Genomic DNA, 26,996 nt, shown 5'->3' with positions numbered 1-26,996 from the left:
CAGACACACAGACATACCACACACACACACACACACACACAACAAACACCACACACACAAAAACAGACACACACAAACCACATTTATACAAACAAAACAAAACACTTAACATTGACCACACACATCAAACGCCATACACACAACACACAAATGCACAACAAACATCACACACTAAAAACACACACAACACAAACCATACACATATACACACGCAATACATGCACGCAAAAACACAAACACTCAACATATGCCATGCACACAAACATGACCCCTGCACATTTATTGTGAAATAACTACATTTAATTTAATTAATGCTTCTCTCTATGTTTCCTTTCTAGATACCCAGGGAAAGAATTAGAATTGAATCTACATCGCACCAGTATGTGGTGTTGGAAGCACAATCATCTGTATTTATCTTGGTGCAAACTATCCTTGTTTCATATCAATTAGGACACATATTTATCCAGACTGATAAACCAATCTACACACCAACTCAGACTGGTAACTACAACTGCACTTTTCCTGATAGCTCTCAAATGCACAAAGAAAGTATGAGTGGGTGGGTGTGAGAAATGGGGTAATGAGGCGGCAGCAAACTGAAGGATGTTGGAAATGGAGGATAAAACTCTGCTCATTTCAGGGCTACCAATGTCTGGATTAAAACCACTGAAGCCAAGTATGTAAACACTTCTTTACACAAACATCTGCAGAAGTTTGGAATTCACTTTCTCAACTAGCAACTGATGCTGGATCATTTGTTAAACGTAAGACTGAGATTGGTAGAGCTTTGACCATCAAATGTTAATAAACACAAGAATATATGAGATAAGGGCAGGAGTAGGTCACATTGCATCTGAAGCCTGCTACCTTATTCAAACCAATCATTGCTGACATTGTGCGTCACCTCCAATTTTCCACCCTGCCCCCATATCCATTGATTCACCGGCAGACCAAACAAATCTACCTTAACATACTCAGTGATGGAGCATCAGCAATCTTCTGCACCGTGGGTTCAAGGCAGGTATAAAGAGTTAGGTCACAGGTCAGCCGTGATCCGCTTCAAAGTTGAAACAGGCTCAAGGGCCTAAATGACTTCCTCCTGTTCTGATGCTACAGCTACATCCTCTCCACTACCCCATCAGCATAAGGCAGCCTAACCTCAGAACAATGATCTCTATTACAGCAAGGTCATGTTTAAATCTATTGGGTTTTCTGAGTCAGACTGGGGACTTCTGAGTTACACTAGACTAGGGACTGAATTTTCCCAGAAGCCAGCTGAGTGCCAATGCTGTGGAGGGTTTCTCTCTGGCGATGATCTCTCATAATTGAATGCTCCTCAACTCACAATATGAGCATTGGGCCCCCACACCGTGAGGCGCTCACGCCTTCTTGCGTCCACCAGCCGTGGAAGTACTTGCCATTGTCAGAACCTTTGAGGATTCCCACTCGCTGGCAGTACCACACCTAAAGGCCAGCAGTGTGCCAGGTCAATTGGTGCCAGCCACAAACTGCACTTCATGTTTGTGGCTGCAGTTGGCATCCAATTTACTGGCAGTGACTTGGAAACAGAGCAATGTACAGTGCAGGTCTTGGTAGGTGGGGCTGTGGATAGGGAGGACTGTCCTATTTCCTCAGGTTAGAGGAGACCACGGCACCAAATCCTGCCAGCTTGGTCTGAAGTTGCCACCCCGTTCAGCATGGTATACATGCCCCCGGGAGCAGCAATGCAGGGAGAAGGTTTGTGATCTTCTGCTCTCTGCCTGGATAACTGACACTATCTTCTGTCTGCTCCCTCACACTCAGTCTATCTCTGCTACCGCACTTACCTCCCATCGAGGTTCACGCTGTGCCACCCACACTATTGCACTCAGCATCCTCCCTCACCCACTCTAACTCCCCTCTCCCCACCACACGCCCCCAAACAATCAGAATACGTTGCATTTTAGATATGCTGGACAATATTCCCTGATCCCTGCCAGTGGACAGAGTACAGCATCACTGCCCTTCTCACATCTCCATGGACTTCCACAGAAACTGAGTGACTGTAGCTTCCCTGTATCATCACCCCACCTTGCAGTCTCTCCCCAGCCATAAGCCCCAGATGAGGGGATGGCTGCACATCCACTGGAAGTTGATGCTGGTCCCGGGCTTCCGGATGCATGTGCTCCTCATCCAGTCATGTGGCAGCTCTTCATAGAATCATAGACTGTGGAAGCATGCCATTCAGCCCATCGAGTCCACGCTGACCCCCTAACAAACATCCCAAACAGACCCACTTCCCTACCCCATCCCTGTGACACCGCATTTCCCACAGCTAATCTACCCTAACCTGCACATCTTTGGACTGTGGGAGGAAACCGGAGCACCCAGAAGAAACCCACGCAGACACGGGGACTATGTGCAAACACAAACACGCAAGGATGGAATTGAAACTGGGTCCCTGGCACTGTGAGGCATGAACGCCAACCACTGAGACACTGTGGGCACCCTTTCAGTGCAGCCGACACAGCGACGGTCTCGGATTCTGTGTCTGGATCCATTGGGGATGGCTCCAATGAACCTGTATGCACAAGATGAGAAACAGGGCAGCTCCTCAGTAATGTGATCAGTGGCTCAGTGGTTAGCATTGTAGCCTCACAGTGCTAGGGACTTGGGTTCAATTCCAGCCTTGGACGACTGTCTGTGGGAGTTTGCACATTCTCTCCGTGTCTGCGTGGGTTTCCTCTGGGCGCTCCGGTTTCCTCCCACAGTTCAAAGATGTGCAGGCTAGGTGGATTGGCTATGCTAAATTGCCTGTAGTGTTCAGGGATGTGTGGGTTATAGGGGGATGGGTCTGGGTGGGATGCTCCAAGGGTCGGTGTGGACTTGTTGGGCCGAAGGGCCTGTTTCCACACTGTAGGGATTCTATGATTCTATAAGCAGTTACAGCCACACAAATAAAATTCACTCACTGTCCTCCGAAGACAGGGAGCCCAGTGGGATCCCTCTACATGGACGTTGCAAATCATCATATTCATTAGTCTTTCATGACACTGTTACTAAAGAAGAAAAGCTGCATCTCAGTTTATTGTGAAAGCGTAAATGTAAATTAATAGCTGTTCCCTTTCTCTCTAGTTCGTTACCGTTTGTTTTCTGTGAACAATGAAATGAAGCCCACCAACATAGACGCCTTTGTTGATTTTGTGGTAATGTATATTATCATGTGTAACAAAAAAAATCTTTTGGCTCATGCATCACACAGTGTAATTTGGAGCTCCTTCGTATCTCAGTTTGTAAAGATACCGTCCACAATGGAGCTGCGTCAGATGGGTGTGTGCACAAATCTCTGATGTGGGGGTGCCGGTGTTGCACTGGGGTGGATAAGGTCAAAAATCACACGACACCAGATTATAGTCCAACAGGTTTATTTGAAAACACAAGCTTTTGGGAGCTTGCTCCTTCTTCAGGTGTTAGTGAGAGAGATGGCATCAGATGCAGAATTTATAAGTAAACTATCAAAGGGTCATTGAACTGATGCGAATGTATTCCAAAGATGGCTGTTAAATCTTTAATCAGTTAGAAAGGAGATGCACGTTTTGATTGATTATATTGAAGCCTGCATCTCTTTTTGTGTCAGTTTTGCACCAGATATATTTGCATCAGTTCTCTGACCCTTTGATCTTTTACTTATGAATTCTGTGTCTGATGCCACCTCTCTCACTAACGCCTGAAGAAGGAGCGAGCTTCCAAAAGCTTGTGTTTTCAAATAAACCTGTCGGACTATAACCTGGTGTCGTGTGATTTTTGACCTCAAATCTCTGGAAAGAGCTGGGCACACTGACTTCAACCAGAATCACAATAACCATATGCATTTAGGTAGTACCTTTAATGATCCTAAGAACTTCGCTGGAATTTTATAAAATGAAATGTGGTGTAAAATCCACATGAGGGAGTGTTAGGAATGAAAACGGAAAGTGCCGGAAATACTCAGCAAGTCTGGCAGCATCTTTGGAAAAGAGAGAGACAGAGTTAATACTTCCAGTCCAATATGATGTTCTGAAGAGTCATATTAGAGTCAAGGCATTATGTCTGTTTTTCCCACCATGGATGCCTCCAGACCTGCTGAGTATTTCCAGCACAAAAGCAGACATAGCTGGAGGATTTATGGTAACTGGCATGGTGACAAGACAATGGTGTGGAAGCCTATGGTCATAGATTGACTGCGTCATTGGATTTATCAGTTGAAGTCAAGCACGAGGGTTGCACTGTTCATAATTCTTGTTTTGTTGAACCACAAGAAAGAAGGATTGTTTTTTCATAGCTAACATTACGAACAAAGCTGTTAAAATAGTACTTGTGAATTCCCACAAAACAGTGAGTGGAAGAAATGATCTCTCTTCAGCATCTGAAACTTAAATTAGGGTGAGCTGGTACTCAGGGACGTCACTTTTAGTTGAATACACAGCTGACTTTTGGCATTGCGTTCTGTGTCTTAAAGAAACAGATTTATTGCTGATTTTAAAAGTTACGCTTTGCTCTGTCCAATATATTGAACTGTCTGGGCTGTGTTCTAGAAGAGCTTTTAATTAACTCAGTTGGCTGCAATAGCTATTGATTACTTCATTCCAGTCGGGACAGAAAATGTTTTGACAACAAATCTATCTTACAGAATCCGCAAGGCGTTATTGTGAAAAGGGTTGAAGAAAGAAGCAGAAGTCCTTCTAGCATAATCGGAAGTACCTTTCCAATTCCCAAGATTGCAAAGTAAGTGCAAAAGATGCATATGGAAGCTTGGTGAAAGAAGCATTTCGTTAATTCACTTAAGGGATGTGGGAATTTGTCCATGCCTATTTGCCCTGGAGAAGATAATGAAAACTATTTGGCATAGGGAGGGAGTTCCAGGATTTTGACCCAGTGACACTGAAAGAACAGCCAGTATATTTCCAAGTCAGGAGAGTGAGTGAGCTTGGAGGAGACCTTACGTGTGGAGGTGTTGCCGTGTATCTACATACTGACCATAATCAGTAAACTAGGAGCACACAAACTCTAACTGTGACACAATTTCACTGGAATAATGGACATGATCTGTTCAGAATTGAACACACTATCAAAAAATATTGTCTTCAATTTTGACTTTTCTGAAATTATTGAGAAAAAAAAATTATTCTGAAATTATTGAGAGGAGAGGTGAGTTCAGAAACTGACTTATGGCGATAATGATCAGACACTACGAGAACAAATCTCTGACGGACCAACTGTGAGAGTGAGGGGAGGATACAGCTGTGGGTCTGAGAGGGAGCAAGTGTGAAAGTGAATGGAGGGTGCATTTTTTTTCCCTTTATTCATGGGATGAGGGTGTTGCTGGCTAGGCAGCATTTATTGCCCATCTCTAGTTGCCCAGAGGGCAGTTCAGAGTCAACCACATTGCTGTGGGTCTGGAGTCACTTGTAGGCCAGACCGGGTAAGGATGGCAGTTTCCCTCCCTAAAAGAGGGTAGTGAACCAGATGGGTTTTTCCAACAATCAACAATGGATTCATGGTCATCATTATACTCTTAATTCAATAATTATTTATTGAATTCAAATTCCACCATCTGCCGTGGCGGGATTTGAACCCAGATCCCCAGAACATTAACTGGGTCTCTGGATTAACAGTCTCCAGTGATAATACCACTAGGCCATGGCTTCACCCTATTGTGGGTCTGAAGGTGCAATGAATCGTTGTAAATATGAGTCTGAGAGAACAGTGTGAGAGCAATGAGTAGATGTAAATATGAGTCCCCATGTCCATGTTTGGTGGTCTGTCTGTTTCATTTCTTTTTGATTCTGTAATAGTATGATGCAACTGAGCGGCTTGCTAGGCTATTTCAGATGACAGGGAGGGATCAACTATATTTTTATGTGGTTTGGCATTGTATATTGGCCAGATAAATAAGGATGTTAATAGATTTCTTTCCCTTTTTTGATGGCAATCATTTTCTGGCCACCCTTCCTGAGACCCCCATTTTAAATCCCAGATGTATCTATTTTACTTCAATGTCACCAGCGGCCTTGGTGAGATTTGAGCATTAACTTGAATCACTGGAGCTCTATGAAATTACCACAGTACTATTGCCTTCACTGGGTGCTCCCTGAGACTCATGGCTAATATTGCTGTATAAAAATGACTAGGACTGTGAAACACAGGAGTGCCAAATATTGAAATTTCAATGATACCAAACTTGGAGGTGTGACTAACAGTGAAAATGCTATGAATTGCTTGTGACAGCAAGTAGTCTAGCAGAAGAAGTGGACAATTTTCAGATGGAATTTAACACAGAAAAGTGTGAGGTGACTGTGACCAGTGGTGTTCCACAGGGATCCGTGTTGGGACCACTGCTGTTTGTGATATACATAAATGATCTGGAGGAAGGTATAGATGGTCTGACTAGCAAACTTGCAGATGACACTAAAATTGGTGGAGTAGCAGATAGTGAAGGGGACTGTCGGAGAATGCAGCAGAATATAGATAGATTGGAGAGTTGGGTGGAGAAATGGCAATTGGAGTTCAATCCAGGCAAATGTGAGATGATGCATTTTGGAAGATCCAATTCAAGAGCGAACTATATGGTAAATGGAAAAGCCCTGGGTTAAATTGATGCACAGAGAGATCTGGGTGTTCAGGTCCATTGTACCCTGAAGGTGGCAACGCAGGTCAATAGAGTGGTCAAGAAGGCATACGGCATGCTTTCATTCATCGGACGGGGTATTGAGTACAAGAGTTGGCAGGTCATGTTACAGTTGTATAGGACTTTGGTTCAACCACATTTGAAATACTGCGTACATTTCTGGTCGCCACATTACCAAAAGGATGTGGATGCTTTGGAGAGGATGCAGAGGAGGTTCACTAGGATGTTGCCTGGTATGGAGGGCGCTAGCTATGAAGAGAAGTTGAGTAGATTAGGATTATTTACATTAGAAAGACGGAGGTTGAGGGGGGACCTGATTGAGGTCTACAAAATCATGCGAGGTATAGACAGGGTGGATAGCAAGAAGCTTTTTCCCAGAGTGGGGGACTCAATTACTAGGGGTCACAATTTCAAGGTGAGAGGGGAAAAGTTTAACGGAGATATGCGTGGAAAGTTCTTTACGCAGAGGGTAGTGTGTGCCTGGAACGCGTTGCCAGCAGAGGTGGTAGAGCCGGGCACGATAGCATCTTTTAAGATGTATCTAGACAGATACATGAATGGGCAGGGAGCAGAGGGATACAGATCCTTGGAAAATAGGTGACAGGTTTAGATAGAGGATCTGGATCGACGCAGGCTTGGAGGGCCGAAGGGCCTGTTCCTGTCCTGTAATTATCTTTGTTCTTTGTTCTTTTGTTCTTTGTGACATATTTTTGCAGAAGTGTTAGGGAGATGTGATATAGGTGAAAGAGAACAATTCTAAAGGGAATGTGGGATCTGAAAGGTCCAGGGTAAATATGGATTGACCTGTTGAAGGTGGCAGAGGGAGAGACTGGTTAGCAAAATATGTGGGACATTGACCTTCGAAAATGAAGGCACTGAGAACTTGGACCTGGGTTTGATTCCAGCCTTAGGTGACTGCCTGTTTGGAGTTTACACATTATCCCCATGTCTGCATGTGTTTCTCCTGGATGTTCCAGTTGCGTCTCACAGTTCAAAGATGCTTATGTTAGATGGTTTAGCTAAACTGCTGCATAGTGTCTAGGAATGTGCAGGTTAGGTGGGTTAATCATGATAAATGTGGGATTACGGGGATGGGTTGGCGGGAATGGGTCTGGGAGCGATGCTATTTGGAGGGTACGTGCAGTCTCAGTGGGCCAAATGATCTCTTTCTTTACTGTAGGGATTCTGTGATTCAATCCTGTTCTGCCATTTATAATGATCATGGTCGATAATTGCTTAACTGATATATTTTCCAGTATTGGAATATGGAAAATCACCGTAAGCTACAGAGAGACCAGCCATGTAAACTACACCACCGCATTTGAAGTGAAGGAATATGGTGAGTAAATTGGTCTATTATTTAACGTAATGGTCTATTATTTCTCTGTTTTGGCTGGTCTCAATAAAATATGTATTTTAAAAGCAAAATATTTCTAGACACATGTTTGAGCAAATCTATTGTAAAGTGATAGTGGTAAAACCTAAGCTGTCCATTTTGGCTTGCACAGTTGTATTTGTGCAAAACTTACTACAGAGTATTTCAATGTATGATGCTGATTCGACTTGCATGATTTTTAGGTTAAAATCAAGATGTTGGGTGAATGTATTTGGTTACATCCCTCAATGATGATGTTCACAGTTCAGGTTTATTGTATTGACTCCCTCCAGCTGAGTGTGGTGACTGGGGAGACATCTAATTCAGTGACAGGGTGGTATTTGGAATGAATACCAGCCATTCTTGTGTATCCTCCTGATGTTGACCCTGTCTGGAAGGTTCATGGTCAGCCTTCATCCAGTCAAAGCCCTTAATTAGTGCTTGCTTAAGGTTGTCATTTCTGCAGCCACGGGTAATAGCTCAGCAACAGAGGGGACTGCCCAGCATCATGGAAAGCATGATAAACAAACACAACAGGTTTCCCGGGACAGTCTCCCAATCGGAGGCATTCAGTGCCTGACTGAGGCAGGCAGCATCAGGAGACAGGATGTCCGCAGAGAGCCACACTCTGCCCTTGCTGATGGCCCTCATCTCTCTGCTCCCACAGCTCCACCCCTGCCACCCCAGACCCCTGCCATCACTCACCCATGACCAAGCACACAATGACGATCATACGATGACTGTCATACCAGCAGCAGCCACTATCTTCCCAGTGGTGCTGCTGCTCGATGCCACTGCTAACCTCTAATCAACATCTCTCGGTAGGTGAAACATCTGCCCCCAGGGTCCTTGCATCTGGAGAAGTCCCTCTGCTGTCAAATGAGGTGATGAGACCCGGTTATCCCCATTAAATCTAGCCTATAGTGTTTGGGTCGATAACAATATTCATAGTTTAATGATAAGGGAATGCCCCCACTAAATAATCCAGAATCTTCTATCTAAAATCTTAATCTGGTCTGATCCTTACTTTGTTCATCCAAAAACTCTTCCAACAGAAACTAATTCCCATTAGCCACCACTAACTCTGTCAGACTGTTTATTGAAAAAAAATCACCTTCTGGCAAATGAAATAATTGCAAGTTAATTATTAAACCCCTTCATACGAAGAGACCAAACCTACACGCCGCTAGTTTAAACATCAAATTCGAAAATAAATGATATTAATATATAGTGCATTTATATAATAAATCACACAAATCACATGCCATGACTGAAGATGAGAATCAGTCAGTAACTATAATATGTTAAATGTTGTTTTAAATTGGCTTGTTTTGATAGTGTTACCGAGTTTTGAAGTTACCCTGGAGTCAAAAGAAAAGTTTTTCTATGTTGATGATACAAAGTTAGATGTTTCAATCACTGCAAGGTTAGTATTCTGCTTTTGGAAATGAGCTTTCCAGAGAGCTTGTTCCAATGACCATTTTAATGGTTCTTTTTTCTCATTTTTAGATTCACTTATGGAAAGCCTGTTGAGGGTCGTGCATTTGTTATGTTTGGAATAATGAAGGATGGTGAAAGGATAGGCATCCCATCATCACTTCAATCAGTAGCTGTAAGTAAAAAGCAAAAGATTCCTGAATATTGCAAATTTGGGATTTACCCAACTATTGGCATATTCATCTGGGTCGGCATCACATTGACAAATGGAAAACCTCGGGTTTGAAGAATTAACTAAGTGGGAAAGTAACTGTTCTATTCATGAAGAAACATTTCAATGGTAAAGGATAATTACATTGAAGTCCTGCAGGCAGTCCCTTGATTGTGAATGGGTTCCATTCTTGAGTCCATTCACAAGTCAATTTGTATGTGAAGGACAATGTAGAATAGTTCTTTGTAAGTACAGAAATTGTTGGCATGTCGGAAATTTAAAATTACATCCCCGTGTGCAACTGTGTTCATAAGTTAAGACGTTCATAAATTGGGGACCCACCACATCGGATTTAAAATCAGGGCTAGAAAGTCAATCACACTGTGCAATGTTTCCAGACTCTAAATATCCAGTGCCCAGTGTGGACTGGACTTCTTTACAGTTACACAGGGTACACAACAGAACATTAGAAAATTATTGAATAATTTATTTGATAGGGTTCTGCACTTATTGTAGGACTATTTCCTGATCTAAAGTATTTAATATCAGATTACAGATGGACGAGGAGCTGCTTCCCTGACAAGCAAAGTTTTGAAAAGCGGCTTTCCCAACATTTATGAGTTTGTGGGATGCTCAATCTATATTACTGCTAGTGTCATAACGCATACAGGTATGTACATTTCATGTAGCTTACTATGGTTAAAGGACAATCTTGTACATGTGATGAAGATATGTAGGCATGATTGAGTATTTAGTATTTATGCTAATGTATACTCATTCCAAATACGTCTGTAACTTTGTGAGAGCAGAACAAACAGGAGCTGGTGTGGGCCTTAATCTTTGTAATTAACTGCACCATTCAATCCTTTCATACTGACCTACTTCAACTCTATTTGTCCTATCCCTGTATTCCTCCTTTACTTTTGCATACCAAAGTTTATCTATCTCTTTCTTGGATATAGAAAGTATTGGCCGTGGTACAGCAATCCCAAAACCTCTTACCTTTTGGAATGAACAAATTTCTCTTCTTCAACAACAAAAACAAAGTTGCTGGAAAAGCTCAGCAGGTCTGGCAGCATCTGCGAAGGAGAAAATAGAGTTAACGTTTCGGGTCCGTGACCCTTCCTCAGAAATTTCTCTTCATCTCAGTCCTAAATGGCAAATCTCATATTCTGATACTTACCAAACCCGAGCAGCAGGTTAATGACTAAATCTGAAATAAAAAGTAGACACTGGTTCTTGGCCCTCTGCACAATGGATAAATATCAACATTATCTCTATTACCAAGCCCCTTGGTAATATGCTTTGGTTGGAGAATACCTATCATTCATAGAATCCCCACAATGCAGATAGAGGCCATTTGGCCCATCAAGTCTGCTTTGACTCTCCAAAGAGCATCCCACTCTATCCCCGTAACTCTGTATGGCTAATCCACCCAGTCTGCACATCCCTGGACACTACGGGGCAATTTAGCATGGCCAATCCACTTAACCTGCACATCTTTGGATTGTGGGAGGAAACCAGACCACCCGGAGGAAACCCACACAGACACAGGGAGAATGTGCAAACTCCACACAGACAGTCACCTAAGGCTGGCATCTAACCTGGGTCCCTGGCACTGTGAGGCAGCAGTGCTAATCACTGAGCCACCGTGCCACCCATCCTTGAAACTTTAGGGGATAGAAAGCCACACAATGTCTCCACAGAGCAATGCTCTTTTGTAATTGGTAACTCTCCACTTGTTGATCCCCTTAATATCCATACAGTCTAGTTATAATCGATGGGCCGGCACAAATGATGGGGGAAGTGTAAATTTCAGTGAATTGCACTCCACAACACCCGATAGTTTTGTTAGCTGCCAATCATTGCATCAGTTGAAGAACTGATTCACAGGGATCAGACTTGGGCTCGCAGAACTAATCATGCTCTCTGGTCAAAATTGCAAGGTTCTCCCACTTGTAAGTTGTCTGCAAATTATGCTATGCTTCTTCAAGATTGTAGGCACATCTAAAAAAGTCTTTTTTTAGTTATTCATTCTTGGGATGTGAGCTCAGCTGGCATGGCTAGCATTTCTTTGCTATCCCTAACCGACTTTGAAAATTAATTGGTGCATTTCCTTTTTGGTTTGTTGCCCATCCTTGTAATGGAGACACACCCACAGGACTTAACAGTTCTGTCAGGGATTTGTTACAGATCAATTGCTTGTTATTCCATATTTGAGGGGATTAAGAGTCATCACACTGTTACAGATCTGAAGTGATGTATCATTCTTCAAAGGAGCTTTGCTATTAATGAGGCTCGCATTTTTATTTCAGATTTATTCATTCACCAAGTTTAAGTTCCCCCAGCTGTGAGGATTGGATTTGAGCTCCTGGCTCTGGATAATAAATCTGGGCTCCTGGATTACTTTTCTATTATCAATGTATCACCACTCTCAGCAAAAGTGGAAAATTTTTATTGTAAAAATGAATATTGAATTTACAAGGAGCCAAATAGTATATCTTTTCAATAGGTCAGCTAGGTTCCTTAAATAATTTTAGTCATTCATGATCAAGTTCAATTGTATTCTCTGTTTATTTTCTGTGGAAGCAGTACATTAGTGGCAATGACTGTGTTCCTTTTCAGTCAACCCATAGCAGAAAGATTTGACTTCCGGTATTTGGTAAATCACTAACTACAATTTTTTTAAACTCCTTTTTGCTTTCTGATTTAGGTACTGACATGGTTGAAGCAGAAAAATTAGGAATAAAAATAGTCACCACCCCATATGCCATATCATTCACCAAGACTTCCAAGTATTACAAGCCTGGAATGCCATTTGATTTAATGGTACAAACCTCTCTATTTACTTCAGTCTTTCTGTCTACTTTTAACTATGTATCCTTACGTAGGAACAAAATAAAGGCTTTTTTTAAAAAAAAAATCTCTTCCTTCTTTATCTGAGGTCTACGTAACAAACCCTGATGGTTCACCAGCCAATGGAATCCCTGTGATGACCAGTGATGGAAAGTATAATTCCAGGACACAAGCTAATGGTCACGCCAGGCTATCAATAAACACAGGTGGAGAGCCAAACACCCTCTCAGTAAAAGTGAGTGCGTTAATAGAGATTCATAGAATGGTGCAGTTCGTTCAGAAAAACACCCAACTTATCACATTCATCTGCCTCTGTTCCACTGGCACTGCAAATTATTTCCCTTCACATATACACTTTTAAATGTTACCAACAGTCTTTCATAAAACGCAGCCCGTATTGTAATTACTCACAGCTCTCATTTCACCTCTGGTGCCTTCAGCAAACACCTCAATTTTCAATCCTCTAGTTACTGACTCTTCTGCCAGTGAAAAGTATCTTCATTATTCACTCTATCAAAACCCTTCATCATTTGAACATATCTATTCAATTTCCGCTTATCTTTCTCTGGTTGAAAGAGAATATTTTAAACTTTATTACATTCTAAAACACTATTACCATGTGGATTTATTTTACAGCCTTTAGGTATTTCACACCTACATTGCATAACAAAAACCAAAAATTGCAAGGGAAACTCAGCAGGTCTGGCAGCGTCTGTGGGAAGAAACCAGAGTTAACGTTTCAAGTCCATTGACTCTTCAGAAGAACATTGCATAATGTTGTTCTTTCAAAAGATAATATGTCGCAAATGCTCTTTATTCATTCACGATGCACGGAACTTATTTTGTTCCTTTTCAGAGAAGGACAAGGAGGGGAGGACAAAGTGGGTGGAGTTCCTCTGTCTCAATGATCTTGGCTGCATATTTTGAGTTTGATGATAATGTCACACCTCAGCAACTGAACACCAAGTTGGGAGAAATTGCTAGATCAGAGGTTTAAAGAGATTTTGAGAGCCTGAAGATTTACAAGGCAGTGCTGATCAACAAGATACCAGCGGAACTGTTGTTGTTGGAAAGAGTAAAACAGAGCTCACTGTTCAATCAGATCTGAACTGTGGAGGATATCCCAGATGACTGGAGGTGAGGGGTAATCATTAAGCTGCCAAAGGTGAGGAATCAATGATCGCAACAAATGAAGAGGCAATCTGTTATGTGTCAAGATCCTGAGCATGGTGCTCCTCAACAGCCTGGAAGCTATTGTGGACAGTACTCCTCATGAAGAACAGGCAGGTTTCCAGGGCTGCAGATCATGCTGTGAGCAGATATTCATGTTCAGCAGCATCATAGAACAGAACCTACACCAGCAGAAGCCACTTGGTGTCCACTCCCTTGATTTTAGGAAGGCTTTCTAAAGCCCATTCACCAGTAACCTCTCTGATATATCACAAGGCATTACTGCATCCCAGAGTGGCCTATTAACATCTTCAAGCAACAACCCCTGCTGCAGCAGTGAAGACCAGCATGGGCATAATCAACTCCTTCAGGATCATTCCAGGAGTACAGAAAAGCTAGATGTATCCCCGTGGCTCTGTCCCTTCGGTTGCACAAGTGAGACTTGTATCCTCTGGAGTTTAGGAGAGTCAGAGTTAACTTAATTGAAACTTAAAAACAATGTCCCTTCTAGCAGTGTGCACTCAGCTGCTCCCAGGTTCCATGCATAGCGATCAATGTCGGCCTGGCATTGGCCTTCTGGTTCGTGAAGTTACTAACACACATGGGCTTCAGAAGCTTGCTCAGCTGGCAAGTAAACTCGAGGGTATTATGGGTATAAGATCCTGAAGGGGTGGACATGGAATTCCTATAGGAGAGTCTAGAATTTGGAGGTCACTGTTTAAAAAGAAGGAACCATCCATTTAAGAGATAATAAGAACTGCTGATGCTGGAGTTAGAGATAACACAGTGTGGAGCTGGAGGAACACAGATTTCTGAAGCAGAGTCCTGACCTGAAACGTCTCTGATGCTGCTTGACCTGCTAAGTTCCTCCAGCTCCACACTGTGTTATAACCATCCATTTAAGACAAGGTTCAGGAAAAATTTTTTTCTTCAAGAGAGTTGTGAGTCTTTGGAATTCCCTTCCTCAAAAGGCAATGGATGCCAAATCTTTAAATATCTTTGAAGGTAAAGTAAGACAGGTTCTTGTTTGCCAAAGCAGATGAAAGGTTGTTGGGGGTATGAAGGAATTGAGAGTTGAGGTTAAAATTACATCAGCCATGATCTTATTGAATAGTGGAGCAGGGCTCAAAGGGCTAAGAGGCCGACTCTTGTTCCTTAGTCGTATGTTGTTAACATTAGGAAGGTAATGACCGGTGCCAACATTGGAATCCTGTGACAACACCATCAATTGTCAGACCTGGACTTCGAAGATGGCATAGGTGAAGTACTGTGTGCTCCAGGGCGGCTATCAGACTTGAGATTCTCAATGCCAAGGTTGGTCTGGTTGGTCTAGGTTGTTCTGCAAGAAGAGCAAGACAATGATGACTGCATGGTAACAAGGTCACAGCATCACCATTGAGCAACAGAGCATTGGGGATGGAGGGGCAAATTACTGCAGGTGGCTGAATCTGTACTGAAAACAAAACAAATGCGGGTCAGGCAGCATCCATAGAGAGAAAGCAAACTAATGTTTCAAGTCTAGATGACACTTTGTCAGAGCATCTTTCGTTTGCAGAATATCGAGGCAGTTGACCATTACTGTATCTCAGAAGCAACATCCTCAAGGACGGTGAGATAGGGTTCAATGCCCACTCAAGAACTGGCAAAGCAGCATCAGTCTTCAATCTCCATAGCCATGAAAATCAGATTCTACATGTGTGTAGTAGAACCAGCTGCAACCTACACAGATGATACAAGACTGAGGGCTGAATGAAGGGGGTGAGTGAGAGCAGGGCTGATTCATCCCTCCTCACCTGATTGCAACACAGCTGAAGAGGCTGTGCTAAAGTATATTTAATAAGTTCCTTCAAGAGTCAGCCACACGATAGGGTTTGGAGCAAAGAAAGATTAGGTGCTGATGGCAGACTCTTACTGCCTATTGAGCAGCAGGGGAACGGAGGAGCTAAGTCTAAAGGAGTGAGGAAATTCTCAACAGAAGGTACTCCAGAGCTTCTAACCTTGATACCTCAGGTGTGGTGAGCAATAGTGGATAGATTCGAGAAGTTGGAGCTATACTTCTTGGTGAGAAGGAGGCTGAGAGGAGTTCTGATACAGGTTTTATAAATTGTGGATGGGGCTGCTCAGAGTAGAGAGGGAGAAGCTGTTCCCACTCATAAAAGCAACAGGGATGAGAAAGTAGAATTAAATGGTTTACAAATGAAGAAAGGGTACCGTGAGTAAAGTGCTTTTTAGACAACCCAACGTACTGCCTGGGAATGTGATGGGGGCAGGTTTAATGGAGGCATTCAAGAGGGCATCGGATGGTTATTTGAATAAAAATGGTACAGGGAAAAAGGAAGAGACTGGCACTCGGTAATGATGCTCGTTTAACAAGCTGGTACAGGCACGGTGAGCTGGGTAGTTTCCTTTTGCACTATAACACCTTTGTGATTCTGTGATATTAAAATCAGGATGATCGGAAAGCCAGAATCAGAGAAATCAGATTATGTATCAACCTACCTCCTGCTAATTTTATAAAATCATAGATACATAGAAGATAGGAGCAGGAGGAGGCCATTCAGCCCTTCGAGCCTGCTCCACCATTCTTCATGAAATGGCTGTTTGTCCAACTCAATAGCCTAATCCTGCTTTCTCCCCATAACCTTTGATCCCACTCACCACATGTGTTATATCTAGTCAATGTTTTGGCATCAACTCCTTCCTGTGGTAATGAATTCCACAGGCTCACCACTCTTTGGTTGAAGAAATGCCACCTCATCTCTGGCCTAAATGGTCTACCCCGAATCCTCATACTGTGACCCTTGGTTCTGGACATACCCACCCTCTGGAACACCCTCCCTACATCTACCTTGTCCAGTCCTGTTACAGTTTTATAAGTCTCTATGAGTTTCCCCCTCATACGTCTGAACTCTAGTGAAAAAATTCCCAACCCAGTTAATCTCTCCTCATACGTCAGACCCACCATCCCTGGATATCTGATATGGGAAATTGCCTCCACTCTAACATATGTTTTCTAATATTTTGATGTGAACAATTTGACTTGTAAAGCAGCATTGCACTGTAAAGAGTGTGTAAAATTGCTCAATTGCCTCAGTTTAAATTTCCCATTATTTTGTTTTTTTTTCCCATGGCTTACAGGTTGAAACAAATGTTGCCAACATTCCCAAAGATCGTCAGGCTTCTGCAAGTATGGTGGCAGAGCCATATAGGACACAAGCAGGTTCAGTGAACTACTTACACATTAGCATTCAACAAACAGAGCTAAACCCTGGAACAGATCTATCAGTTCAACTCAATCTCCGAAATAATGATGTCGCAACCCAGAACAAGATAAACTACTTCACCTACATGGTATGTTCTCTGTTTGCCAAGTCATATCATCTTGTTTTAACGCTTATAAAAAGGTATTTTAAAGATCCTCTGTAAGAAAAATCAATGATGGAGGGGAGAAGAAGGTATTCTGCCCACTAAGACCATTCTTTCCATTGGGTGTGTCCTCTTCTCATGCATGGATTTTACTAACTTTTCATCTGCCCACGGTCAATTCAGTGAAAGTGTTTTTGTTAAAATTATCCAAATGTACCAGTTTGTTTTTACTGATGCAGGGTCAGCTGTGTTGATGCCCTCCTATTTGAGTTAATCCACCAGTACACAGTAAAGATGCTATAGTCCATCCGGATCATAGGGCTGCTGTCTTATTAGGGAGAGATGACTGATGGACGTTTAACCTGAGGGTCACCACATCTCCGGTGACGGGAGAAGTTGAGATGGAGAGTCCCTCATGGAACCTCAGCTGGTGCAGGAATTGAACCCACACTTTTGGTTTCACTCTGCATTGAAAACCGACTGTTCCAGCCAACTGAGCTAATCAATCCCTATCCGCCAGTACCAGTCAAGTGGTAACACCGTTGAAAATGGAGTGGGTTGAATATTGCTCTCATTGTCTTCACAGTAAGGATGATCCAATCTTCAAAACAGTCTAGGCTGGGAGGTTGATGTCTTTGGCTGAGTTAGACAGTGACCAGGCGCTGCACATTCTGGCCAGTTTAGGATCCAAAAGTAAACATTTCAGACCCTATTTGCCATTTTCGTACTTATGAGCAGAGTGTACATGGAACATTAGAACAGAGCAATAGAAGGAGAAACAAGCCTCAAGGCTGTTGCATCATTTAATGAGATCATGATTGATCTGTAGACTCACTCCATTCAGTCAGCTTGATCCATTACCCTTACCATGATTGTCCTCCAAAAATAAAACTGGATCTTAAATGATTAATTGAACCAACACCTATTGCTCCTTGTGGGAGAGTATTCTACATGTCATCTTTATACTTTGGGCAGCTCAATGATTAACACTGCTACCTCACAGCGCCAGGGACATGGCCTCAATTCCAGCTTTGGGCGACTGTCTGTGTGGAGTTTGCACGTTCTCCCTGTGTCTGCGCGGGTTTCCTCCGGGTACTCCGGTTTCCTCCCACAGTCCAAAGATGTGCAGGTTAGGGTGGATTGGCCGTGCTAAATTGCCCATAGTGTGCAGGCTGGGTGGGTTAGCCATGGGAAACGTGGTGTTATGGGGATGGAGTGTGGTTGTTTGTCTGCGTGGGATGCTCTTCAGAGGGTAGGTGCAGATTTGATGGGCTGGATGGCCTCTTTCCACACTGTAGGGATTCTATGATTCTGTTGGATCTGGGCATCACTGATAAGACTGGCATTTTTTGCAGATCCCTAAAAGTCTTGAACTGAGATGACTCAAGACTATGAGGAAAGAAAGTTCAATAACTTTCATCTTTGTTGTTTGTGGCATCTTCTGAGCATCTCATGGAAAGACAGAATCTGCTGCGCCTTTCAAAGGCAAAATTTGAAGATACATTATCACTCATAAACTCATAGAGATGTACAGCACAGAAACAAATGCTTTGTCCCAGCTTGTCCATGCCAACCAGATAACCTAAATTAATTTAGTCCCATTTGTCAGCATTTGGCCCATATTTCTCTAAACCCTTTCTATTCATATACCCAACCAGATGCCTTTTAAATGTTGTAATTATGACAACCTGTACCACTTCCTCTGGCAGCTCATTCCATATATGCACCACCCTCTGCGTGAAAATGTTTCTCCTTAGGTCACTTTTAAATCTTTCCCCTCTCACCTTAAACCTATGCCCTCTAGTTTTGGACTCCCCTACCCTGGGGAAAACGATCTTGACTATTCATCCTATCCATGCCCCGCATGATTTTATAAACCTCCATAAGGTCACCCTTCAGTCTCCAGCACTCCAGGGAAAATAGCCCCAGCCTATTCAGCCTCTCCGTACAGCTCAAACCCTCCAACCCTGGCAATGTCCTTGTAAATCTTTCTTGAACCTTTTTGAGTTTCACAACATCTTTCCTATAGCAGGGTGATCAGAATTGCACGCAGTATTCTAAAAGTGGCCCAACTGATGTCCTATATAGCTGCAGCATGACCTCTGTACTCACATGCTTAATGCACTAACCAATAAAGGCAAGCGTACCAAATGCCTTCTTCACTACCCTGTCTACCTGGAACTCCACTTTCAGGGAACTATGAACCTGCACCTCTAAGATGTCTTTGTTCGGCAATACACCCCAGGACCTTACCATTGAGTGTATAAGTCTTGCCCTGATTTGCCTTTCCAAAGTGCAGCACCTCACACTTATCTAAGTTAAACTCCATCTGTCATTTGCTCATCGGCCCATCTGATCAAGGCCCCATTGTACTCTGAGGTAACCTTTCTCAGTGTCCACTACACCACCAATTTTGGTGTCATCTGCAAACTTACTAACCATACCTCGTATGTTCACGCCCAAATCGTTTATATAAATGACAAAAAGCAGTGAACCCAGCACTGATCCTTGCGGCACACCACTGGTCACAGGCCTCCAGTCTGAAAAGCAACCCTCCACCACCCTCTGTCTTCTATCTTTGAGCCTGTTCTGTATCCACATGGCTAATTCTCCCTGAATTCCATGTGATCTAAGCTTGCCAACCATTCTACCATGAGGAACCTTGTCAAACACCTTACTTAAGTCCTTATAGACCATGTTCCCCGCTCTGCCCTCATCAATCCACTTCGTCACTTCCTCAAAAAACGCAATCAAGTTTGTGAGGTACGCGTTCCCACACACAAAAAGCCATGTTGACTATCCCTAATCAGTCCTTGCTTTTCCAAATACATGTAAATCCTGTCCCTCAAAATCCCCTCCCACAACTTGCCCACTACTGATGTCAGTCTCACCGGTCTACAGTTCCCTGGCTTTTCCTTACCCAATGAAACAAATATCTCAGCAAGGGGCCTAGCAATCACTTCCCTAGCTACCCACAGAGTTCTAGGGTACATCTGATCAGGTCCCGGGGATTTATCCACCTTGATGTGTTTTGAGACATCCAGCACCACCTCCTCTGCAATATGGACATTTTTCAAGATATTGCTATTTATTTTCCCAAATTCTCTAGCTTCCACTTCTCCACAGTAAACACTGATGCAAAATACTTGTCCAGTATCTCTCTCATTTCTTGCCGTTCCACACATAGGCGGGCTTGCTGATCTTTAAGGGGCCCTATTCTCTCCCCAGTTACCCTTTTGTCCTGAATGTATGTGTAGAATCCCTTTGCCTATTTGTCAAAGCTATCTCACTCAATGTGATTTTGCTGGCTCAGGTCCACTTAAGGTTGCAAGACAGTCACATTCCAAACAAACCTCTAGCTAGCAAGATACTCAGAGCCAGAAAACCAGTAAGATGCTCAAAGCTCCCCTACAAAGATGTCTGTATGCGTGACAAGCAGGCCTAAAACATCGATTTTCCCACTTGAGAGACAAGAATTGACGACAGAGGAAAATAGCAATATTGCCTGTAGGTCAGTGTGCATCATCATGCTGATCAGTGGTTTAGTAACAGGCATCAACACTGAAAACAGCAGATTCACAATGAAACTGATAACTGTTTCATTTTCAACATCTGTAAAAGAATCAGGCTGTTATTGATTGGCCTCTTGAGCCAGCCAATCATCGGATCAGCAGGAGGCCATTCAGTCCTCGAGCCTGTGCTGCCATTCAATGAGATCATAGCGAGTCTGTGGCCTCACTCCATATACCCTGCCTTTGGCCCATGTGTCTCCATGTCTTTGCTCAACAAAAATCTACTTCGCATTTAAAATCAACAACTGATTTAACACCGACTGTCTTTTGAGGAAGAGAGTTCCAAACATTTATCACCATCTGTGTGTAGACATGCTTGCTAACATCTCTCCTGAACAGTCTGGTCATAATTCTCAGACTGTGCCCCCTCAGTTCTAGAATCCCCAACCAGTGGAAATAACTTATCTTTATCCACGTTGCCTTTTCCTGTTAATATCTTGAAGACTTCGATCAGACCACCCCTTTAACCTCCTAAATTCTGGAGAAAAATCATGCCCAATTTGTGTGATCTCTCCTCACAACTTAACTCTTGATTTCCTTGAGGACAGCTATTAGACACCCCTGTGCTTCAGGAAAAGTGTTTTTAAAGTCAGGTCAGTCAAGGAAGTTACTATCAAGAGGGAAACAGAACATCAGCTTGTCGGCTAACTTGCAGAGTCTCAAGCATTGATTGCTTCACTATCAACATCAGTGTTACCAGTGTAGCAGCTGCAACATCCCTCCTTTAGTTGTCGCTGAACCAAGAGACTGATTCATAAATTATTCTTCCTGATCTTTTTACTCAACTCCATTTCTAATCCGTGTGTGTGTATGTGTGTCTTTCTGTGGGTGTGCGTGTGTGTGTCACATTTTATTACCTTTTCTCACTTTTAGTAGCTGATAAACTCCCCCTTTCCTTAACTGGATCATTTGTCTCCTTTTACACATAAATACATTTACAAAAGTGTGCCAGGGGAACCTTTTCAAATTAACCTTGTTGCGACCAACCAAGAAAGGGGTTGAGTGAAGGAGTTCATCCTTCCTCAGCCAGGAGCTTAATCATTTGGGGGGGGAATGGTTTCTCTCTGAGGTTCTAACTGACTGGGGGCCTTCATCTGGAGGACAATCATAACATTCTTCACAAATGCTGCCTGCCTTCCTCAGCTTCCAGCATTAGCTGTTTTTATTTCTGATACAGGCTGGGACATTGCAGCAAAGTATTGAGTTAGTTATGTCAGACAGGGACAATTGGAATTCTGATATTTTGCGGGGAATATTATTGTCACGTAAACATCTTGCTGTCATTTTTCAGCATTTTCAAAATCTTTGCTCTGTTCAATAAAGTAACTACGTCCGTAACTTGACCTGCTTGTCCTCAGTTCTTTGCTGCAAAAGGCATTTCTACCCATTAACCTTCCATTGACACTTGGAATTAAAAAAAAGGGAATATAATGTTTATAGTTGTGATTAAGATGTTTTACTGATGAGTGTACTGCTTACTTTCTCTATTACATCAGCTGTGATCATCGAAATTTATCGAAGATCCTTTCCTCCATGAATGTATTGATAAATCTTCACATTTGTTTGTTCGACTTAGTTACTTAAGTTATTTTCTGTTTCTTTTTATTCTCTTTGACCAGGTAATAAGTAAAGGAAAGATAGTGAAAGTTGGACAACAATTAAGAGAGAAGGATCAAATCACAACGATATTGCAAATTCTAGTCACCCCCAACTTAATTCCGTCCTTCAGGCTGCTAGTCTATTACTATTTGACAAATGGATTAACAGTAGAAATGGTTGCAGATTCTGTATGGGTTGACGTGAAAGACACATGCATGGGAAGAGTAAGTATTCTGGTTTCGTATTTGTTTGGGGTAGGAATCAGTGCAACATCTGTGCTCTACACTCCAGTGCTGGGAGGTTGGATAAAATCAGAAAACAGGAAGTAATCATATAAAATTGAACTGCAGCTGCTGAAGTTCTGAACCAGAAACAAAAATGGCTGAGGAAAAGGCCGGGAGTTCGAGCCCGCGCCGAGGCCGGGAGTTTGCACTGGCTTTAACCCCAGTAGTCGCAGATGCCATTCAAAGGATGGGACGTAAAAGAAACAAAAACACAAAAAGAGAGAGCAATAACAGAAAAGAAATGGACAAAGTGGGTGAGGTCTGGTTTTGGACTGCTACTGAACCATCATCTTGTGATCTTATTGAATGGCAGAACAGGCTATAGAATTATAAGTCATGACATTATTATTATGTATTATTAAGTAGTGTTGTCCTGAAAGTAGTAAGTTTCATGGCATAATAAGATAAATACTTGATGGCAAATGTTTACAAGGCCAGGGGTTAGACTGGGACGAATTGGATAATTCTTACAAATGAATAAAGCTGATTGACCTCCTTCTATGGTATTTCATTCTTTGCTTGTATAAATTTAGTGTTCCAAATTTCTCATTTCATCAGCGATGAGCTGCGCCACTCAAAAGTAATTTGATATTTATGACTATTTCAGACTGACATACATTTCTTCACAGCTGATAGTGTCTGCTGCAAATAAGGATGAAGAAAATAGGATTTACAGACCTCGCAATAAGTTTGAACTGAAAATCACAGGTGACTCTGGGGCAACTGTTGGCTTTGCTGCTGTGGATAAAGCTGTGTTCGCGCTGAATAAGAAAAATAAGCTAACACAGAGTAAGGCAAGTAATTCCTAATGTTTTTTTAAGCTTTTAGGTTGAGACACATCTGCTAGGAGTTCATAATGGATGAAAACTAGTTATGTTTTTGTTTCTTGGCTAATGGGTTCAAAGACCATTGCTCTCCATTTATTTAAATGAAAATGGTTGGCAAATGGACAGGTGGTTTTGGGACCTTGGCAAGAACTAAGAATTTCAGGAAGGATGTGGAGAACAGAAGATAATAGGGCCTGGGGTTAGGATGGGTAAATGCAGACCGAGAGTGAGCATTCTGGTGGCACCAACCATTGGGTGAGAACGTGTGAGGGAAGAAGCCAAGATTTATTGCAATTTATTTTGGTTCTCAACAGAACCGGTGCATGTCAAAACTCTGCAGTGTATCCTTTAGAGAAGTACAGAGGGTTTCAGGAGGGAATGATATGTTCCGTTACTTCCATTGGCTTTGAGAATGTGCTACAGTTTCAATGATGTACTTTGCTTGGGGCTTTTAATCGATGAAGTGACTGAGTTAGCATTAATTGTGTTGTAATTCATTGTACATACAACTCTTCCTCATGGTTCCATTGAGGAAACCTTCAGGCTATACTCTGAAAGGCACAGGTCTGAATATTGTCCATGACAGACAGGGTCCCTGCCCTAACCAACTTGGTGCCAGAGATTTGAATCTCAAATACCAGCCCTCAAAACGGTCATTTCCAGTGGGGGTAGAAGGTGGGAGGGCTGAAGGGAGGCAGGTGAAGTTGGGTGGCAGCTTGTAGCTTGCACATTCATGGTTCACAGAGACACCTTAACAACCCCTTGAGGTCTTTACGTTGAGCTTCCCAAAGAAAATCTCATTTTATCAGGTCAACATGAAGGTGGGTGGGGGCAGACTTTGTGAGGGGAGGAGGGTTTGAGGGTGTGCTCAGAGCAACAGAGATCTTTGTTACATGTGATGTCAATGGTAGCCCAAAGCAGACCTCCCCTAAAGATTTATTGTGGGGCAGGCTTTTGAGGACATGGTGGCATTGGCCCTCTCTGTTACCTCCTGTAATCACTGTATATCGCCTCCTGTTAGAATATTTTCGCTGTTCATTTGAGATTTCCAATATCTGCTGTATTCTTTCCTCATTTTGGGGAAATGGAAGTGTTTGGACATGAATTGGCGGATGGTATTTTTGCTCCATCACTGACTCTCCAACCGGAGAGAAGCGGGGGGCAGTAACAACATCACCTTGTTAATCCGGTCTGGTTCACGTAGCGGCTTTGTGTGTATTTCCTGCAGATCTGGGACATTGTGGAGAAGAATGACATTGGCTGCACGCCTGGAAGTGGCAGTGATGTTCTTGGTGTTTTCACAGATGCAGGACTAACAATTGTAACAAACAGCAACCTCAAGACGGCTACAAGAACAGGTACTGTTTCCGGGAAGCTGAATTAACTTCTGCAACTCGTAAAGGCGATATTGAAATTCTATTTACAGCAATAACTTGTGGTAGAGGATGAATGAGATAATGGTTTAGTGCACAGTGCCGGAACTGTGCTGAAGTCTTGTTCAGCTTGACAATACACATCTACATTGCATTTATTGCAGCTCGTTTGTGACTTTAATCTGCAGCATTTTCTGTTGATACATTCTCCTATTAATTCGCTAGGCCATGATGCATGCAGTTATGTTTGTAGGATTCAGAATGTGAATAAGTTTTAAACTACAGGGTGACAACTATTATCTTAACATGTGTTTTTCTCAAACATCTATTACAGAGCTGAAGTGCAAACAGCCAATGAAACGCAAACGTCGTTCAACGAGATTAATGGACATTAAAGCTGCTAAATGTATGTGTTTGTGTTTGAAGAGAGAGTGCATTGTGATATAAGACATTTGTAAAAGGGTTATTTTCATGGCATGTTTTGTTTTAACATGTAATGTTGCCCCAACTAAAATGTTACCCTGATGCAGCTGTATAATTAATTGGTGTCAGACTTTCTTCCTCTGTAAAACAAAGCTGGAATAACTTATCGTAGTGCAGAAGAAGGTCATTCAGCCCATCAAGTTGGGTGGTACAGTGGCTCAGTGGTTATCACTGCAGCCTCACAGCATCAGGGATCCCGGTTCAATTCCAGCCTCAGGCAACTGTCTGTGTGGAATTTCCACATTCTCCCTGTGTCTGCATGGGTTTGCTCTGGTTTCCTCCCACAGTCCAAAGATTTGCAGGCCAGGTGGATTGTCTGTGCTAAATTGCCCCATAGTGTCCAGGCTATGTGGCAGTAAATGTGGGTTTACAGGGATAGAGTGGGATGCTCTGGAGGGTCTGTGTAGACTCGATGGGCCAATTGGCCTCTATTGGCACTGTGGGGATTCTATGAAGTCTCCCCTGAAACTCTGAAGAGTACCCCACCCTATCCCCACTGTTAGCATGGCTAATCAACCTAACCTGCACACGACAGGGCAATTTAGCATGGCCAAATCAACTAATCTTTGGACTGTGGGAGGAAACCCATGCAGACACCACAGCAGTGCCCAGGGATAGGTGGATTAACAATGGTGAATGTGGGATTACAAGGATTGGGTTTGGGTGGATGCTTTTGAGAAGATTGGTACAGCCTTGGTGGCTTGGATGGCCTTTATCTGCACTGTAAGGATTCTATGAAGTGCAGGTAAATTGCTGCATCACCTGGAGGGTGTATTTGGAGCCTTAGACAGTGAGAAGGGAGGGAGTAAATGGGCAGGTGTCACACCTTAACATGGGGGCATGGGGAAGTGTTGGGGATGGAGGAGGAGCAGACCAAGGTGTCCTGGAGGGATGGGTCCCTGTGGAAGGATGACATGGGAGGGGAGAGGAATATGTGTCTGTTGGTGGCATCCCACTGGACGTGGCAGGAATGGCAGCTTTGTGATCTTTTGGATGTGGATGTTGGTGGGATGAGGACAGGGGCACCCTGTCACTGTTGTGTGGGCTGGGGGGACGAGAAGAAGTGAGGGCAGAATGGGGGAGTTGGATTGGACACAGCTAAGGGCCCTGTCAACCAGGATAGAAAGGATTCAGCGATTGAGGAAAAAGACGGACATTTTTGAGGCCTTCTTTCACAGGGGGAAGCAGGCTTTTCCCTCCTCACTATCCAAAGTCCCAGGCATACCTTCCAGGGAAACAGCGATTTAACTGCATTGTTCTCAATCTAGTCTGCTGTATTCACTGTTCACAATGTGGCCTCCTCTATACTGGGGAGATGGAACGCAGACTGGGCAACTGCTTTGAAGAACACCTACATGCGGTCCACAAAAATGGTCCTGAGCTTCTAGTTGTCTGTCACTTCAACACATGACCGTGTTACCATGCCAATATCTCTGTCTCGGGCGTGCTGTTGTGTTCCAGTGCAAACTCAAAGAACAACATCTCATGTTCTGCTTGGGCACCCTGCAGCCTCTGGGACTCAATATTGAGTTCATTAACTTTAGAGCCTGATTCCATCCTTTCACCCGGGCCTGATATCTCACGGGTTGCTTTTAGCACAGCCAACCCAAACTTACCCACTCTCAGTCTTATTATGTCAGAAATCACACGACACCAGGTTATAGTCCGAGACAACAAGGTGCAGGGCTGGATGAACACAGCAGGCCAAGCAGCATCATAGGAGCAGAGAGGCTGACGTTTCGGGCCTAGACCCTTCATCAGAAAAGGGGGAGGGGAAGGGGGTTCTGAAATAAATAG

The 26,996-nt window shown here is 43.1% G+C and overlaps 1 protein-coding gene across 1 annotated transcript in view; it reads left to right on the top strand.

The window, feature by feature from the left end:
* Positions 1-311: 311 nt before the first annotated feature.
* LOC109916785 (complement C3-like) overlaps positions 312-26,996 on the top strand; it is a 95,880-nt gene continuing 69,195 nt past the window's right edge. The window contains 14 exon segments of the mRNA XM_048617802.1: positions 312-501; positions 3,115-3,185; positions 4,649-4,743; positions 7,903-7,985; positions 9,360-9,447; positions 9,531-9,633; positions 10,219-10,339; positions 12,383-12,498; positions 12,614-12,760; positions 16,834-17,046; positions 22,253-22,456; positions 23,146-23,310; positions 24,572-24,701; positions 25,051-25,122. Coding sequence (XP_048473759.1) covers positions 312-501; positions 3,115-3,185; positions 4,649-4,743; positions 7,903-7,985; positions 9,360-9,447; positions 9,531-9,633; positions 10,219-10,339; positions 12,383-12,498; positions 12,614-12,760; positions 16,834-17,046; positions 22,253-22,456; positions 23,146-23,310; positions 24,572-24,701; positions 25,051-25,122 — 1,798 coding nt within the window.

This window comes from Rhincodon typus, chromosome 38 (assembly GCF_021869965.1).
Source record: "Rhincodon typus isolate 14 chromosome 38, sRhiTyp1.1, whole genome shotgun sequence".
Lineage (NCBI taxonomy): Eukaryota > Metazoa > Chordata > Chondrichthyes > Orectolobiformes > Rhincodontidae > Rhincodon > Rhincodon typus.
Note: the sequence above shows the minus strand (reverse complement) of the source record. Positions and strands in the feature narration are given on the sequence as shown.